Below are 15753 nucleotides of genomic sequence, written 5' to 3' on the forward strand. Positions count from 1 at the left end.
GTCAGTGAGTCCACCAAATTCATGTTAGTGAATTCATCAAGTCATTCTCATTAGAACCACTCAAAACATGAACTATAAATCCATTAAGAGCAAAAGATCAACCTTATGCATGTGTATTGTTTGCCGTATGAGTAGATAAAGATGTACATTGAGTCTTCCATTGCTTTGTTTGACTACAGGAAACTTAAGAAACTAGGTTGGGTATCCAACATGAATCCTTCAACTAAATAGATTTAAGACTCACCCTAAGAGATCAATATAAATTCTCTTCAATCATCTTGTACTCTAATATAAGTACTATCTTTTTTTTTTTTTTTTTCCAGACTCGTGCCTTCTTTTATTATTATAGGCTTAATTTTAAACTGCCATTATGATATCTTATAAGCCAAATAGAAACGTAAAGATTAAGAAATTTATCTTTATGGAGATTCTCAATAAAATAGATTTTTAAGGTGTTCAGCCTATTGCCTAAATAAGTCAAGACTTATCATCTTAGATTTCACAGTAGAATTATTAAAACAATTTTTTTTTATCAAATCTGCTCTGCCTAAGATGAACACATATCCAATAAAAAAAGTTTACCCAACCATAATGTTCTGTCCCGCACGTGTTTGGTTGTCAAGAAAATGGTATAAGTTACAAGGAAACAATAAAACCATTGCCTTTGGTTAATTACTTCTTTCTGCATGTGGGTTTTCCTTTGATCTGATTCTGGTACTAGTAAATTAGCTTATCAAGAAAGCTGAGACATAGAAGAGGATGCACTTACACAATTACTTATATCTCAAACCCCAAAATTCCAATAGTTCTGTATTATTTAGGGTTGAGAATTGAAGACAACTCTAATGATAAAGTGTTCAATCTTATAGTCTCTCCTTTGTGTTATTTGGTTTGAAATCAGTGAATGTGAAGATCAAGGATGGCAGATGTTGAGATGCCAATGCTTCTTAGTAACTTTCAGATTGATGTATCCCTCCTGGATCTACTGCATCATCAAATGCCTCAGTCCAACAGATCTTACTGGGAATGGAACAATAATTGAAGATATTTACTTCCGATCAACGAAATAGTTTCGAGGAATTCTCGTTCCCATCGGATTAGAAGTTCAACATTTTAAGGCCTTGTTAGTTCTACCATCAATGTGCCAATTAGAGAAAGCAAGGAATATAAACTGTCTTGATTTTGTTCATCTGTTTGTAGTGAAAGTACACATGTAAACGAGATGTATTGTTCATCGGATTAGAAGTTCAACATTTTAAAGTACACATGTCTCCGAGACCACTCTCGTTATCCTCAATGCCGATCTAGACCCCACCCTGTTCGAGTACTTAAAACGAGATGTATCCTCGGAAACCCGAATCTCCGGCAGAGGTTCGCCTTTCTTCGTTGCCACTTTCTTATCCAACCAAACCGCACCTCGAGTCTTGTTCGGCGTCCACCATGCTTTTATGTACTCTTTCCGGATCTCCCACAAATGGGAAGAAGACGCTAATCCGAATGCAATGTGTTTGAGCTGAGTATCGAATCGTTGGTATCGCCTCGGGGGTGGTTCAACAACAGGGCTCACTTGCCTTTGCTCTACTGGCGAAGATGTGTTCGATGAATGGTTAAAGGGTGGTGCTATAATTTAGTTGGAGATAGTGGTTAGAGCGTGATCTTTGCGCTCGGTTTTGCTGAACAGTAGATTTGAGTATACAATGTAAAGCAAAGCCATAGCCAGGAGCAAATAAATTATTAGGCCTCTCAATCTGTTCTGTGGCGTGCGTTGCTGGGTAGAGTTCATTTGTTTCCTACAAGGGTTAAACGTTTATTTTGCTTTTGTTCGTCTTTTTGTTGTTGATGATGATGATTTTGTTGTTTGATGCTTCCAATGTTTTCGATCCAAAGCATGGACAATGGCTAGGATTGTTATAGAAATCAGCATGGACTGAGAATTGTTCGGATCTAATTGACAATTTATAGTTTTTTCATGCTTACCATCAATGTAAGTATTCAAATTTATATACATTTTTCTTGAATTAAAATCTATATACATATTAACAACAAATGGTTTGTATAGAATTTCATAATATGTACATTGTAGGATATTTCGTATAAGGATGATATCTGCATCTAAAGTTTGGAGTTTGGGTTTAATTATCGCTATAAACGAGATGAGATAGATTTGCGAGTTATTCGAGTTTAATTCAGTGAGATAGATTTGTGAGTTATTTGAGTTTAATTCATTCAAAGTTTGGTCAATGTTTGTATCAAATGAACTTGATTCGAGTTTATAACAAGTCGAAGCGAGCTACTTGATACCCAACTCAAAAAGCTCGCGAACAACTCAAAAAATAATATATTGATTTTTTTAAATTTTTAAATTAAATTATTAATAATATTAACAATTATATGTTGAAGTTTTTTAAAATACAATATAAGATTTTCATTAATTCAAGGTTCGAGGATGAGTTTGAGCTTTAATCGAGTTAAGTCTGAGAATATTTCGAGTTAAAAAAATTTCAACTAAGAATCTAACTTTAATTTTTTATTTCGAGTTCGAGTCAAGCTTAAAAATTTTAAGATCGTGAGCTTTCAAGCCGGGTATCAAAATAGCTCGTGAGCTTTCTAAAAAAAATTAAACTCGTGAGCTTTCGAGTCGAACTTCAATTCTTGATTTTGAGTTTAAGTTGAGCTTGGCAATTTTAAATTCGTGAACTTATGAGTCAAGTCGGACTCAACTTTGTACTTTTTGAATCGTGTCGAACACAACATTATTTGAGTTTGACTTGACTAGTTTACAACCCTAAGTGTAACTCACCCCATTACAAATTAACTAAACTTATAATCTCCCCATAAATTTAATCTGTATTATCTCGTACCGTACGGTTTAAAGAAAATATTTTATATAGAAATATATTTTTAGAATTTTATTCAATAAATGGTTATAAATATAGTAAAGAATTCATATATAAATATATTGATCTAATGTTTGACAACAAAAATAAGATATATTTTATTATTACTATTTTAAATCATTTTTATTACTTCTCATCATCCTCAATTTTTTTAATAACTGCAAGCACACGTTATCATTGTCAAGTAATAGTTACAACAGAAGTAATTCGATACTTGAATACACAGGAAAATCGTACCACCATTCTACTCTCTTTCATAACAAACTAGACACTATGATAGAAATATGCTTCATCCACTTTGTCATGATGTATCTATCAATTCTCATAACACTTACGCTCGATTGAAAGATTAAGTACAAAGCACTAAAACAAAATATGGCAGACTAAACAATCTGTGGCAATTGCTAGTATGCAATAATACGAACACTAAAGAAAATGAATTCCCCAATAACTATCCCTTTTTTCCTGAAATTCATGAACAAAGATCGTGGAGGCACTAGAAATAAATACATTCTACCATCTTCTCTTTTCTTGTTCCTATCGTTGGTACAAATTAATCCACTAATTATTAAAAGTTTTGAGTTATTTGATTTTATTTTTATATCTCTACTCAAATTTGAAACTTTTTCGAGTCAAGCTTTTTTAGCATTGAATTGAACCAAAAAATTTAATTTTCGGAGTCAAATTTTGCTTGCAACTAGTACAAATAATATATACATTCTGAAAATTAGAGAAATGAATCATAAGTACTGAAATTCAAACTCCATATATGTTACAGACCATTACTTAATGATCCCATTTGTTTTCGGTACGGTAAAAGAAACATCTCCTCCGACAAAAACTGAGGATTAACAAATTCACAAACATATCAAGCACAACTCATCCCTTTTCTTTCCCCCAAACCCCCTTCCCTCCCCCCACCCTTTTTTTATGGAACTTTAATGATTCAGTGAATAATAAATAATTCCACACAAATAAAATGAATAGCTTACAGATTGAACAGGTGGCCTTCCATCTCTTTTGAAGTAAAGCCCCGCCTCTTTCAATACTTAAAAAGAAAAAAAGATGATGAAATGAAAAAAAAATAATGGCAAAATATACCTCAGCTATCAATAGCACTCGCCACGGAGGGTGGTTGTCACTGTTGAGTCGGAGATTGAGACGGGGGCTGCGGTGCTTGGGAATCAGGTTGTGCTAGTGCCAGTTTTTGCCGCTCCACAAGCCTGCTCATGCGCTCTAACAACTGAGTAGCCTTGCGCTTACCCCTATCTGTACCATTTTGTGCCAAGTCTAGCAAAGGGTCCATAACTCCTAGTTCCTGGGCCTCTGCTAAATGTTGTTGGTCTCCGGCACAAAGGTGCACCAACACTGCAGCTGCATTCTCTCTGTTCCTCGGGGATCCATTTCCAATAACATCTACCAAAACTGGCACTGCCTCTGCTGCTCCAATGGCAGACTTCCCTTCAGGATGGCTTCCAAGCATTGCTAGTATAGCCAATGCTTCATCCACCATTCCACCTCCTGGTTCTCTCAACAAACGCATTAATGTAGGCACAACACCAGCCCTCACTGCTTTTCCCTTGTTCCCTTGGTAAATGCACAAGTTGAAGAGTGCTGTTGCAGCGTCCTTTTTACCCCTTTGTGTGCCTTCACTTAGCAGTGTCACTAATGGAGGGATTGCACCCGAGGCACCAATTGTCACCTTGTTTTCATCCACTACTGAAAGGCTGAAGAGAGCGGCTGCTGCATTCTCTCTAGCTTCCATGCTCCCCTTCTTAAGCACCTGGACGATACCAGGAACTGCTCCATAGGATATGATACTTCCTTTGTTATCTTCACAAATAGAAAGGTTAAGAAGTGCTGTTACAGCATGTTCTTGGATACGTGAGTCATGAGTTGAAAGAAGGCTCACAAGGAGAGGTATGGCCCCAGCTTCAGCAATGGCCACACGATTATTTGCATTGCGTTTGGCAAGAAGTCGGATTTCACATGCAGCCATTCTCTGGTCTTCAGGATTGCCGGATGCAAGCTTATGAAGGAGAACTTCAATCTTAGCATGTTCAGCAGGCGAGCAGGCAGATGTAGTTTTACTGGGTCGAGAACTACTAGGTCTTTTGGGTGGTTCAATACCATTTGCCTCACACCATTGAGCTATTAGACTACGCAATACATAATTAGGTGTAAGGGAAGAGCTACTGAGCGTCTGTTGTGTCTTTGGACATGTTCCATGCCCCTGCTCCAGCCATTTCTCAATGCAAGAACGTTCATAAGTCTACAAAAGTGAGTAATGAAACCTGTTATGGATATAGCACAAAGGTTCTCATAAACAAGACTTCAGACTCTGCACTCATGTGCAATTGCCCAAAACATGTATAAAACACAAAGTTCTTATAAATGTCATTCGGTTAGCATCCATTTGTTTGACGACATTAATTTTAGTGACTCATGCAATTTATATTGAACATCACAATATGACCAGGACCATGTCCAGAACTAACTTTTGGCCAGTATATTAATGGTGTGATAATGTGAGATGATGCAAAAAGCAGGTAAATTACCAAATAAATTTATCGAGCAAAATTGAGCATGTACTGACATTTAAGTAACTAAATGAGGAAGATGTTTTCAAGACCGAAAATAACTAAATATGTTGAATTGAAAAATCTCAGTATATCATGAACAAGAAATCTACAAATATACCTGCCCAGTTGAAACAATGACTGGATCCTTCATCAATTCCAGGGATATTGGACAGCGGAAATCATCAGGTATAACTGGAGTCTTGTGATTTCCATCAGTAGTTGCTTGCCCACTGCTACTTGGAGGAAGATTCTTTTCTCTTGAAGGAGCGTCCAGGTTAGGATTTTCTGTCTGTATAAAGTCCTTGATTTCCTTTAATAAATTTGACATCTTCTCAAATGTTTCACCAGGATCTCCACCACTGGCAGAAACCATCTCATGTAGAGCAAGCGATTCTTGAGTAAGTTCAGCTATCCCCACCAACTGTAACTTCTTAGCCAATCTCCTAAGTACATCTGGATCTAGTGCTGCATCATCGCTTTTGTTGTATGATGATAATAGATCCTCGTACAGATCAACATCAGGTGCATCAACTCTTCCTTTAGCTCTCCTGAACTGAGCTAGTACAAGCTCCACCTAAACATAGAATGTTATTCATGTAACTCATTTTTATGTTAAAAAAACAAATAATGAAGCAAGCTGAAGTTGCTTTAGGCCTCTCAAATTCTACTTTAATTGTGTTCAGAGTAGAATAGATCTAGTTTTGGTTGCTATCATCCAGTCTTTCCATGCTTATTACATGCAACTCCAAGAATAGACAATTAATGAAAGAATACTTCAATCACTTGAGGGTTCTATCTTCCATGTCTAAGATGACAATGATCCATTAAACCATCCTCGGGTCAAACAGTGAAGGACCCATTAAAAGCGAGAGGAGAAGAATGTACCATGTAATTTTTCTTAAAGCATTGTCTACCAATTGATCTATACCTGTTCCTTTACTTCATCTGATATGTCAAGATTCTCATAGGAAATTCCACTCAAAGCCTCCTCCAATTGAGCTGTCACTTCAAGAAATTTATGCATGATCTGCTCCCTCTCTAGAACCTGTTAGCAGGACACAAGCAATTTATCAATAAATGGTCAGATGTACTGATAAACCAGTCCACCAACATATGTAGTGTTTCAGGCAAAAAATTATTCCGAACAGAGAATTTGGCTTCACGAGAAAGGAATATGCTCATTCCTTTCCTCAGCAAAGTATTTAGACTATTAATCCAGCACATTCAAGAATTGAAGCCAATAGCCACTACGAATGGCCACACATTACTGCCCATCAAAAGTAGGGGCATGAGAATAACTTTTATGGTGAACCTCTTTGTCAACTTCAAAAATAAAACACCAAAATTATTGAAAAATACACTGAGCCATCACTGATGATTCCAAGAAAAACCCCAAAACCATTGAACTGCCAGAAAAATAGCATCGAGGCCAGAAACCTAGAGAGCCATATAAAGGGGCTGCTACTAATCGCTACCTCCCCTCCCCTTTTCTTCCTCCTGCATCCCCCCTCAATTCTGATGACCTCAAAGAACTTTCTGAATAAAAGACCAGAAGCAGTGCAACTGGAACATGACAAAGTGACAAACTACAGATGCAGAAACAATATCTCCAGAATCATAATGAAAGGGTTACTCTCATCCAGTATAGGCTTCCAATCATAATGATGACACCAGCTAGTTTCAGCCTAATATAATATGCAAAATAAAATAGCCATAGTTTAGCAAAAAAGGACCAAGAAGGTCATATTAAAAAATGATTCAGATTTGACATAATCTAGACACAATGGAGCAATCAAATAAATAAACGTTATATCATTTATTTCCCATCTACGATTCTACTTTAGCCTCGGATATATTGATCATGAGGACGCATGAAAATCTTTTGCATAAGAGTTTCTAATAATAATTACCAGAAGAAAAAGGAACCACGTAAATTTTCTTTTAAATTAATAAGAAAATGTAGAGCTAAATATAAAATTAGATTTTATACTCATCTTCCACTGGATAACGCTGTACTTTAGCATAAAATTGATGGTTAGATATTTAGATATTATTATTGCAAGGGAAAAAACGAATTATCTCCACGCACTTCACAATCTAATTTTTTCCTCCACTTTCTAACCAGCCGAACAGATCCAAAAAAAATTGACAAATAATTAGCACTACTCACACACCAGGTAAATCTTGCTGCCTTCACTGCCGAATCTGAGAAGCTCCTTCGCCGAAACGAGAGCTTCTTTCAACGAGACCAAAGCTTTAACAGTTTCTTCAGAAATTATCTCTTTGCTATCTCTAATCTCCTCGAACATTGGCGTCAGAAGCTTGAGTCTCCTAGCGAGATTACAGTACTCCTTCTTGATGGAGCATCTGTAGTCGCTGATTGAAGCTATTTGGTTCACCGCATCGATCAAGCTCTGCACCAGCTCTCCTTTCTCTTCTTCCATTCCGGATCCGGATCTCGTTTAAACGCTTCCAAACTTGAAGGCTTTGATCCTAATGGAGATTGAGTTAAGTTTTACAAAGCAAACAAGAGGAAAAACACGTCTCCATTAGAGAGAAGACTTTGACAGCGAAGAGAAAAGGATGACACGATGCGAAAGTTTAACAAAGGCTTAATATAAAAATAGTTGCTTAAATTGTATATTTTATTCATTTTGTCTCGATACTAACAACTGTTATTTTTTTTAACTAAGTGGATGTTTTATAACTCTTACGTGCGTTTAATTCACGGAATATAAGATAATTAATGGGAATAAAAGATTATCAGAGAATAGAATTACTGAGAATGTTATATTTTGTGTTTAGTTGATTTAGAAGGAATATAAGATTACCGTATTTGGTTAAAGGAATAAAAAATTATTGGAATGTATATTTAACCAAATTGTTCTTATTATATATTTGTATAATATTACAAATTATAAAATATTTATATATTTTATTTAAAAAATTAAATTCATAATATTTATATAAGTATTTTTACAAAATTAAAAATATAAAAAATGTTTAATGAAAGGATAAATTGTTTTTAATCCCTGAACTTCATATAAAATTTTAATTATAGAATTTTTTTTGTAAATCTAAAATAATTTAAGAATAAATTTATAATTTAACCTTCGTAGAATTTTTATTATTCAATGATAGAAAAATGATATTTTTGAAAAAAAATAAAAATTTAAGGGCATTTTAGTCCAAAACGTCGGTAATGTTACAATACCTAAGGGAAGGGAAGGGAAGGGAGGTAATAACATTCCCGGTAATATACCCCAAAAAATCTACTATTAGTAATAAAACATTACCGGGAATGAGATTCTCAGCCAACCAAACATGTCCTTGAACCAAACACCCCCTTAATAGAATCATTCAACGCATTTATTTCGTACATCCGAATGGTTCAGTGCTGACTGATTCAACAAAATAATATTGAATGATTCAGCACAGAAGTACATTCTAAATGATTCAGAGCTAGTAAACAAATAACATGTCACATTCAGAGTCACTAAATCATTCAACATTTAAATCATTCAGCATTTGAATCATTCAGCATTTAATCATTTTGAAGTAAACAAACAACCCCTAATATGGGTTATATTCTGATAAATTTGAAAATTTAAATTTTAAAAACCCTTAAAAGTATTTTATTTAAAAACCCATTGTTTTCTAAAATACCAAAAAAAAACTTTAAACTTCATAAATACCTAATTTCACCCATATTAATATTTGATTGGTTGAAGTCATTTTCGATGAGTCTGACGGCGATGAGAAAACAACATCATTATCGACACTGATGGAGATAAGTCCTAATAGTATTTCGATCATTGTTATAGCAGCACTCACTGTCGCTTCATCTTCTTCTCCTTTGTGTTTCTCCCCCTTTCTTTCTCTAATTTGTACCTTCGTGACGTCACTCACCGACTGTCATTGTATCGTCATCGAAACCCACCTATCACTTGTCAGACTCTACTTTTGGCCACCCTTTATCATTAGCCAAATAGGAAATTAGGGGTTTTGAGATTTGAGAATTAGGATTTTTTTTAATTGTAGGGTATTTTGTGTAAAATAGAAAAGTTTAGAGTATTTTTAATTTTTTAAATAAAAATTTTAAAAGTACTAGAATATGACATGTTTCACTTAACAAAATTCTTCAACGCTCATTATGGTCGGGACACTTAAAATTGTAACTTTTGTAACGTTAAATACTTAAATTGATCAAAAAAGGTTTAAGCACCTAAATGAAAAATATATATAGTTTGGGCAACTTTTTTATATTAAGTTTTTAATAAATAATATGTTAATTTACAACAGGGCATTAAAATATATTAAAATAATTTTTTAATAATTAAATTTTGGGAAAATTATACCATACCACTAAACTTTGAATTATTTTAATTATATAATTAAACTTTGATTTTGACTTTGATCGTAACACTAATCATTTAATTTTCAAACGACATGATGACATAGACAAAATGACATCATTTTAATATTACTATTGACGTATAAAACGATATCATTCTAGACACTAAACTATAAGGGTTTGAGATATTTCTCAAATTTAAGAGGTTTGTTCGAAAATTTAAATTGTAAGTATTATTTCAAGTAGACGAACAATATACCTCAAAAGTAGCCTCATTGGACGACCGTTGAATGAGATCAAAATATTAGCACGTCCATTTTGGATGGGTTTCATGAAAAACCAATGTTATGATAAGAAATGTGAGTGAAACATCAACATTTTGATATCAATGTTGCCACGAATGACGATCGATGAAGAGTGACGATTGATTGTCAGTGTTGACTTGAAAAGTGTAATGCTAAAAAACAAAAGTTTAAAAGTTTAGTGATACAACGACTCAACCCTAAAGTTTAGTGTAATACTTCAAATTTCGATGCTCAAATAGGATCGATCGAATTTAAGATTCTCAATTAAATTCTTATTTTAATTAATATTAAGTGATTTCGATTTTTAAAATAACAAATCAATTTTAAAGAAATTTGATTTTTGAATTTAATACTAGATAAATTATGAAGTATTTTATATCAAGTTGATGTATCGTATTTAGTTTTTGAAATATTAAGCGAATATTCTAAAACTATTTTCGAACATTGAATTAAGAAATCGAGTGATTTATTCAATTGTGTATTTTATTTTAAAGTGATTTTTCTATTTATGTGTTTGATTTTATAATTTGAATATATATATATTTGTGTGATGATGGATTTGATTGATAAAAATAATATTTGTATTTATTTGAATAAATGAGAATCATTGTAACACTCTAAATCTATATGGATCTAAAGTGTCACATTAGGATACCTACAGAATCACTAAAGTTTAAAACTTTTTCCACTTTCATTTTAAAACAAATAAGTTTATCATAATAGACATCCATAACATTTGTAAAATATTTTTACAAATCGAAGTTTTATAACATAAAATTTAAACCAAAATGATACAATTTTAAAGTTACAGATCAATACATAAGTAAGGGTCCTATGAATGCATATTTCCACTACAAGTAACAATATTTTTTTTATTAATCTAGGATAAGTACAAAGTAGTATATGTTTAAAGATAACTCTCAACCTCACAATATTGAATGCTCACACCCCTGACATCTATGGTGCTCGAACTCGGGTCCTCAAGGAATAACAACAATTCATTTAACACGAAGGTCACTTAGTTCGTGCACAAGTAATAGTACAATATGCTGAAATGAGATGTTGAAACTCTTACTACGATAATGCTCCTCCAATAACTCAAGCTACTAACATGCAAACAGAAACATCTGAATGCTGAGCTCACAAAGCTTAGTAATATATTGTTAATCCATTATAACATTATGAGTTTCGTAAACATAAGCATGTTAACATATATGTCCACTACAAGTAACTGTACTATATGCTGAAAGGAGATGCTGACTACGATAATGTTCCTCCAATAGCTTAAGCTACTAACCTGCTAACAGAAACATCTGAACGTTGAGCTTACAAAACTCAATAATATATTGTTAGTCCATTATAACATTATACATATAAACATGTTAGCAGATATGCCAATAGCCAATAAGTACATGCATGATTCATAATCAAGTATTACGTGCTTAGGATTCATCAATTTTATCTTAAATGTATGACTCTCATGCTTTCCCTAGTATGTAACTAAGGGTCTAGCCATGAAAATATATCAGGTCTCTAACCCCAATATCATATAAGTCATGCATCATCATATATAAATACACAATCATCATACAAACACAATGATAGCATTTAATATCGCCATGGTCGTTAGATACTTATCATAAATAAAGAAATATGGTGTCCCAAATGCCTTTATAAAATTTTCACCAATGAATACAGTGATCTCTTGGTCTCAACGTAGCCATCATATCAAAATCATAGAAGGGATATCGATGTCACATATGCCTCGATATAGGTTTCGCTAATAAAATATAACATTAGCTTGGTCACTATTACAAGTTAACCTAAGCATCATGGACATCCATAAACCATCACCAATGTAATCACAACAATCATGAGTGCATATAGGTCACACACAACAATCATTGACTCATAAGGACAATCAAGATAGCTCAGCTACATACTATATAGTTCAATACAATCAAGTGAAATCACTCTCTCACTCATCTCTAACTCACATGTTCTCTCTTCTAGAACTTTATGCGAGGAAAACTAGTCATTTTTCATTTGTTAGTCCATTAGAGCACTCTACTCAGTTATTTAGCACATAAGGACATCTAGATCATTTACACCTTTGTAGGGACTTTTTAGTAAATTTATGACATTATGGTATTTAATATTATTACTACCTATGTGGTATATTGTTTACTAACTTGGTACTAGATTCGGGGTTGATTACTCATTAACGACTCTCTAGTCGTTATCATCACACTTTCCTTAATTCACCCTTACACTGAAGGGATGACTTGCATGTTTTCACATGGTACACAGTTCATATATATATTTGTATGGTACATCATCTCGCTTGTAAACATATCATTTGCAACAATCCTTTGTTCACTGTTGTTTGTTACGTGTCTATTTAGGACACTTCTAAAGTTTCTTACACATCGAGGGTGTTTTGATAATTTATGATAGTATTTGGGTTATTTCCTATGTTATATGTTCAATCACCTCCTCTCTGACTAGGAGAATTGAAACACCTTCACTTTAGTGGTAAGAAATTACCCACTGTTGGTATTAGATGTTGAGATACCTTCACCAACGGAAAGATGATTTTACCTACCAACCATGTTTTTCTAAAAAGGAAAATGATCTTTCTCTATCTAAAAAAATGAGAGTATGAGATGTCTCTGCTATCCAACAAAGTCAAGAAATGGTTGTTAAATTTCTTGTTGTAAATCTCAGATTAAGCCACTTTATAGAATTCCCTCAACAAAGTGGGTACAATTTGTTATACAATTGGAGATAACCTTTGAAAACTATCAACTCTCCGCTACAAAGAACCTCAAATAGACCCTTCGACTTACCAGAGCATCCAATGAGCCCATATCCTTTAGGCACAAGCCTCATAGACAAATACAATATATAGACAAGGCATCTGACAAGTCCACCTGATATACTATAGTGAAATTCAAGATCTAAATATCATATCTATCTAACATGTTGGTCTATAAATAGCCGTAATTACCCATGTCTAACATTACCAGGTAGGGCCATTATAAATACCCCTCAGTCAATACTAAGAGAGGGACTTAATCATTAGTTATCTACACATAATCTTAATCTTCTTCCTTATGACCAACTTGTTGGTAATGCTCAATCCCACATAGTGTTGGAAACACTATTGGGAATGGTATTTAAGGCTTGACATTCCACTTCCTTGTTGAGTGATAGAGAACAAGGGGGGCTCTCGCGCACCGCCGCCGCCGTCCGTCCGTCTCGTCTCGTCTCGGCTCGGCACGGCTCGGCTCGGCTCGTGGTCGTGGTCGTGGTCGTGGTCGTGGTCGAGGTCGAGGTCGAGGTCGTGGTCGTGGTCGTGGTCGTGGTCGTGGTCGTGGTCGTGGTAATACGTGTCTTCGACACGTCCGCGCGGATACTATCTTTTTAGAGAAAATTCTTGAGGAATTTCTCTTTGAAAGAAACAAATGGAAAATGTGAAAGATATCAACTGATATTTATAGGCTGCTGAGGACTGTTTGAATTTCAAATAATAACAGCTGAATTATTATTTTTTATCAGAAATTAAACAGTTTATTCCTAAATTAAATCAGAAACGTTAAGATGTACCTGGACTGATTTACAGCTTTGTACAGAGGAGACAAGCTGTTAATATCAGGAGTTACAGGAGTTATTTGATTTAATTCCAGGGGTTACATGATATAATTTCGGGAGTTATAACAGCTGAATAATGATACAATGAACCTGGACTATTTCTGAGTCAGGTTCATCTAGACGTTTCAGCTGTTACAAATAAGAGGTTTAATCCTGAAATTTTATGGACGATTTTAACCCTATTTCTAGCCTATAAATAGAGAGCTATATTCAGCTTCTCAACTCACTCCAAAACATTTTACAATTCACTTACAAAGTGTTTTCTAAAGTTCTCTCCGTGAGTTCTCTCTGAGTGCTTTCCGATCAGAAGTACAATACCACCAGCAGTCCACTCCGGTTTCGGGTGTACGGAATTTGGAGCGACCGTGTTAACCTCGGGGGACGGTCCGCCTACTGCAGCGATTACACACATCGAGGCGAATTCGTTTCTAAGGCAGTGGTTCTTACCACGACACGGTTTACGAATCTGTTCTTCTTAATTACTGTTTATATTTTCAGTCAGTGCTAACGGTGTAGTTTTGCAGTTCATATATCCAACAATTTAGAAACGAATTTCCATAAACTGCAATCATGTCGACACCTTTGAGCAAACTCATTCCCGATCTTTCCAAGCTCGATGCACTTGATGGAAAGAACTATAGAAGGTGGTCCCAAAGAATTCTGATATTCTTCGAGCAACTTGATCTTGATTACGTGTTGCTCAAGCCACCACCTACCATGCCACCAACCCCAGCTGTCGGTAATGATGCGGATACGATCCTCAATGATGATGCCTTAGCAACTGCCGCCGCCGTTCTCGCTACCTACGAGAAACGAGAAGGATAACAAGACGGTACGAGGACATTTGCTCAGCCACATGTCAAATAAACTATTTGATATGTTCCTTAGAGAAAGGAGTGCCAAGACAATATGGGACACTCTCGACAAGAAGTATGGTGCGGATGATGCGGGGATAAAGAAGTACGTTGTCGGTGAATGGCTCAAATTCCAGATGACAGACGACAAACCAATAATGGATCAAGTCCATGACTATGAGAACTTAGTCGCTGACATCATCGCTGAAGGGATGCAAATGTGTGAGGTGCTGCAAGCCAATGTACTCATTGAGAAGCTGCCCAAGTCCTGGTCCGATTACCGCAACTCTCTTAAGCATAAGAAGAGAGACATTTCGCTTGAAGAACTTGTGGGCCATATGAAGATTGAAGAAGCCAACCGTTTAAAAGATAAGCTTACTAATTCTATGAGTAATTTATCTTTTAGAGCTAACTTGGTTGAGTCTAAATTTAAGAAGATCATGAAACGTGGGAATCAAGACAAAAGACGAAACCACAGAAGGCTACCAACTTCAAGAAGTCAGGAAAGGCCAAACCGGAAGGAAAGACGTTCAAGTGTTATGTCTGCGGTTTACCTGGCCACAAAGCTTACCAATGCCAACACCGCTCAGACCGCCAAAATGACAACAAGCCACAGATGCACGTTGTAGAAGAAGATGATGATATCATTGCTGCGGTGGTCTCAGAAGTTAATCTGGTGGAGAACAGTTCAGAATGGGTAGTTGACACTGGCGCTTCGAAGCATTTCTGCGCAAGGAAGGAGTTTTCACCGAGTTCGAGGATGGGAACACTGGTGAACGTGTGTACATGGGGAACTCTAGCAGCTCTGAAGTGCTAGGCAAAGGCAAGGTTTTACTCAAGCTGACTTCTGGTAAAACTCTGGCTTTAAATAATGTTCTGTATGTACCTGCCTTGCGTAGAAATTTGATAAGTGGTGGGCTTCTGAATAAGGCAGGCATTAAGTTAGTTTTTGAGGCAGATAAACTTGTACTTTCCCGAAATGGTGATTATGTGGGGAAAGGGTTTTTAAGCAATGGTTTATTTGTCATAGAAACTCAATTTAATGAAAATAAAGCTACCACTTCTGCTTATATTGTTGAATCCATTGATATGTGGCATGCTAGATTA

The 15753-nt window shown here is 35.2% G+C and overlaps 1 protein-coding gene across 1 annotated transcript; it reads right to left on the minus strand.

Annotated features, from left to right (window-relative positions):
* Positions 1-3825: 3825 nt before the first annotated feature.
* On the minus strand, positions 3826-8055 carry LOC120116289 (U-box domain-containing protein 13-like). The gene is made up of 4 exons (XM_039136814.1): positions 7654-8055; positions 6408-6524; positions 5598-6053; positions 3826-5169 (listed from the first exon to the last, which is right to left on the minus strand). The coding sequence occupies exons 1-4, from the start codon at positions 7921-7923 to the stop codon at positions 4036-4038; spliced, it is 1977 nt and encodes a 658-aa protein (XP_038992745.1). The 5' UTR covers positions 7924-8055; the 3' UTR covers positions 3826-4035.
* Positions 8056-15753: the final 7698 nt, after the last annotated feature.

Source organism: Hibiscus syriacus, unplaced genomic scaffold (genome assembly GCF_006381635.1).
Source record: "Hibiscus syriacus cultivar Baekdansim isolate YM2019G1 unplaced genomic scaffold, ASM638163v2 tig00110293_pilon, whole genome shotgun sequence".
Taxonomy (NCBI): Eukaryota; Viridiplantae; Streptophyta; class Magnoliopsida; order Malvales; family Malvaceae; genus Hibiscus; species Hibiscus syriacus.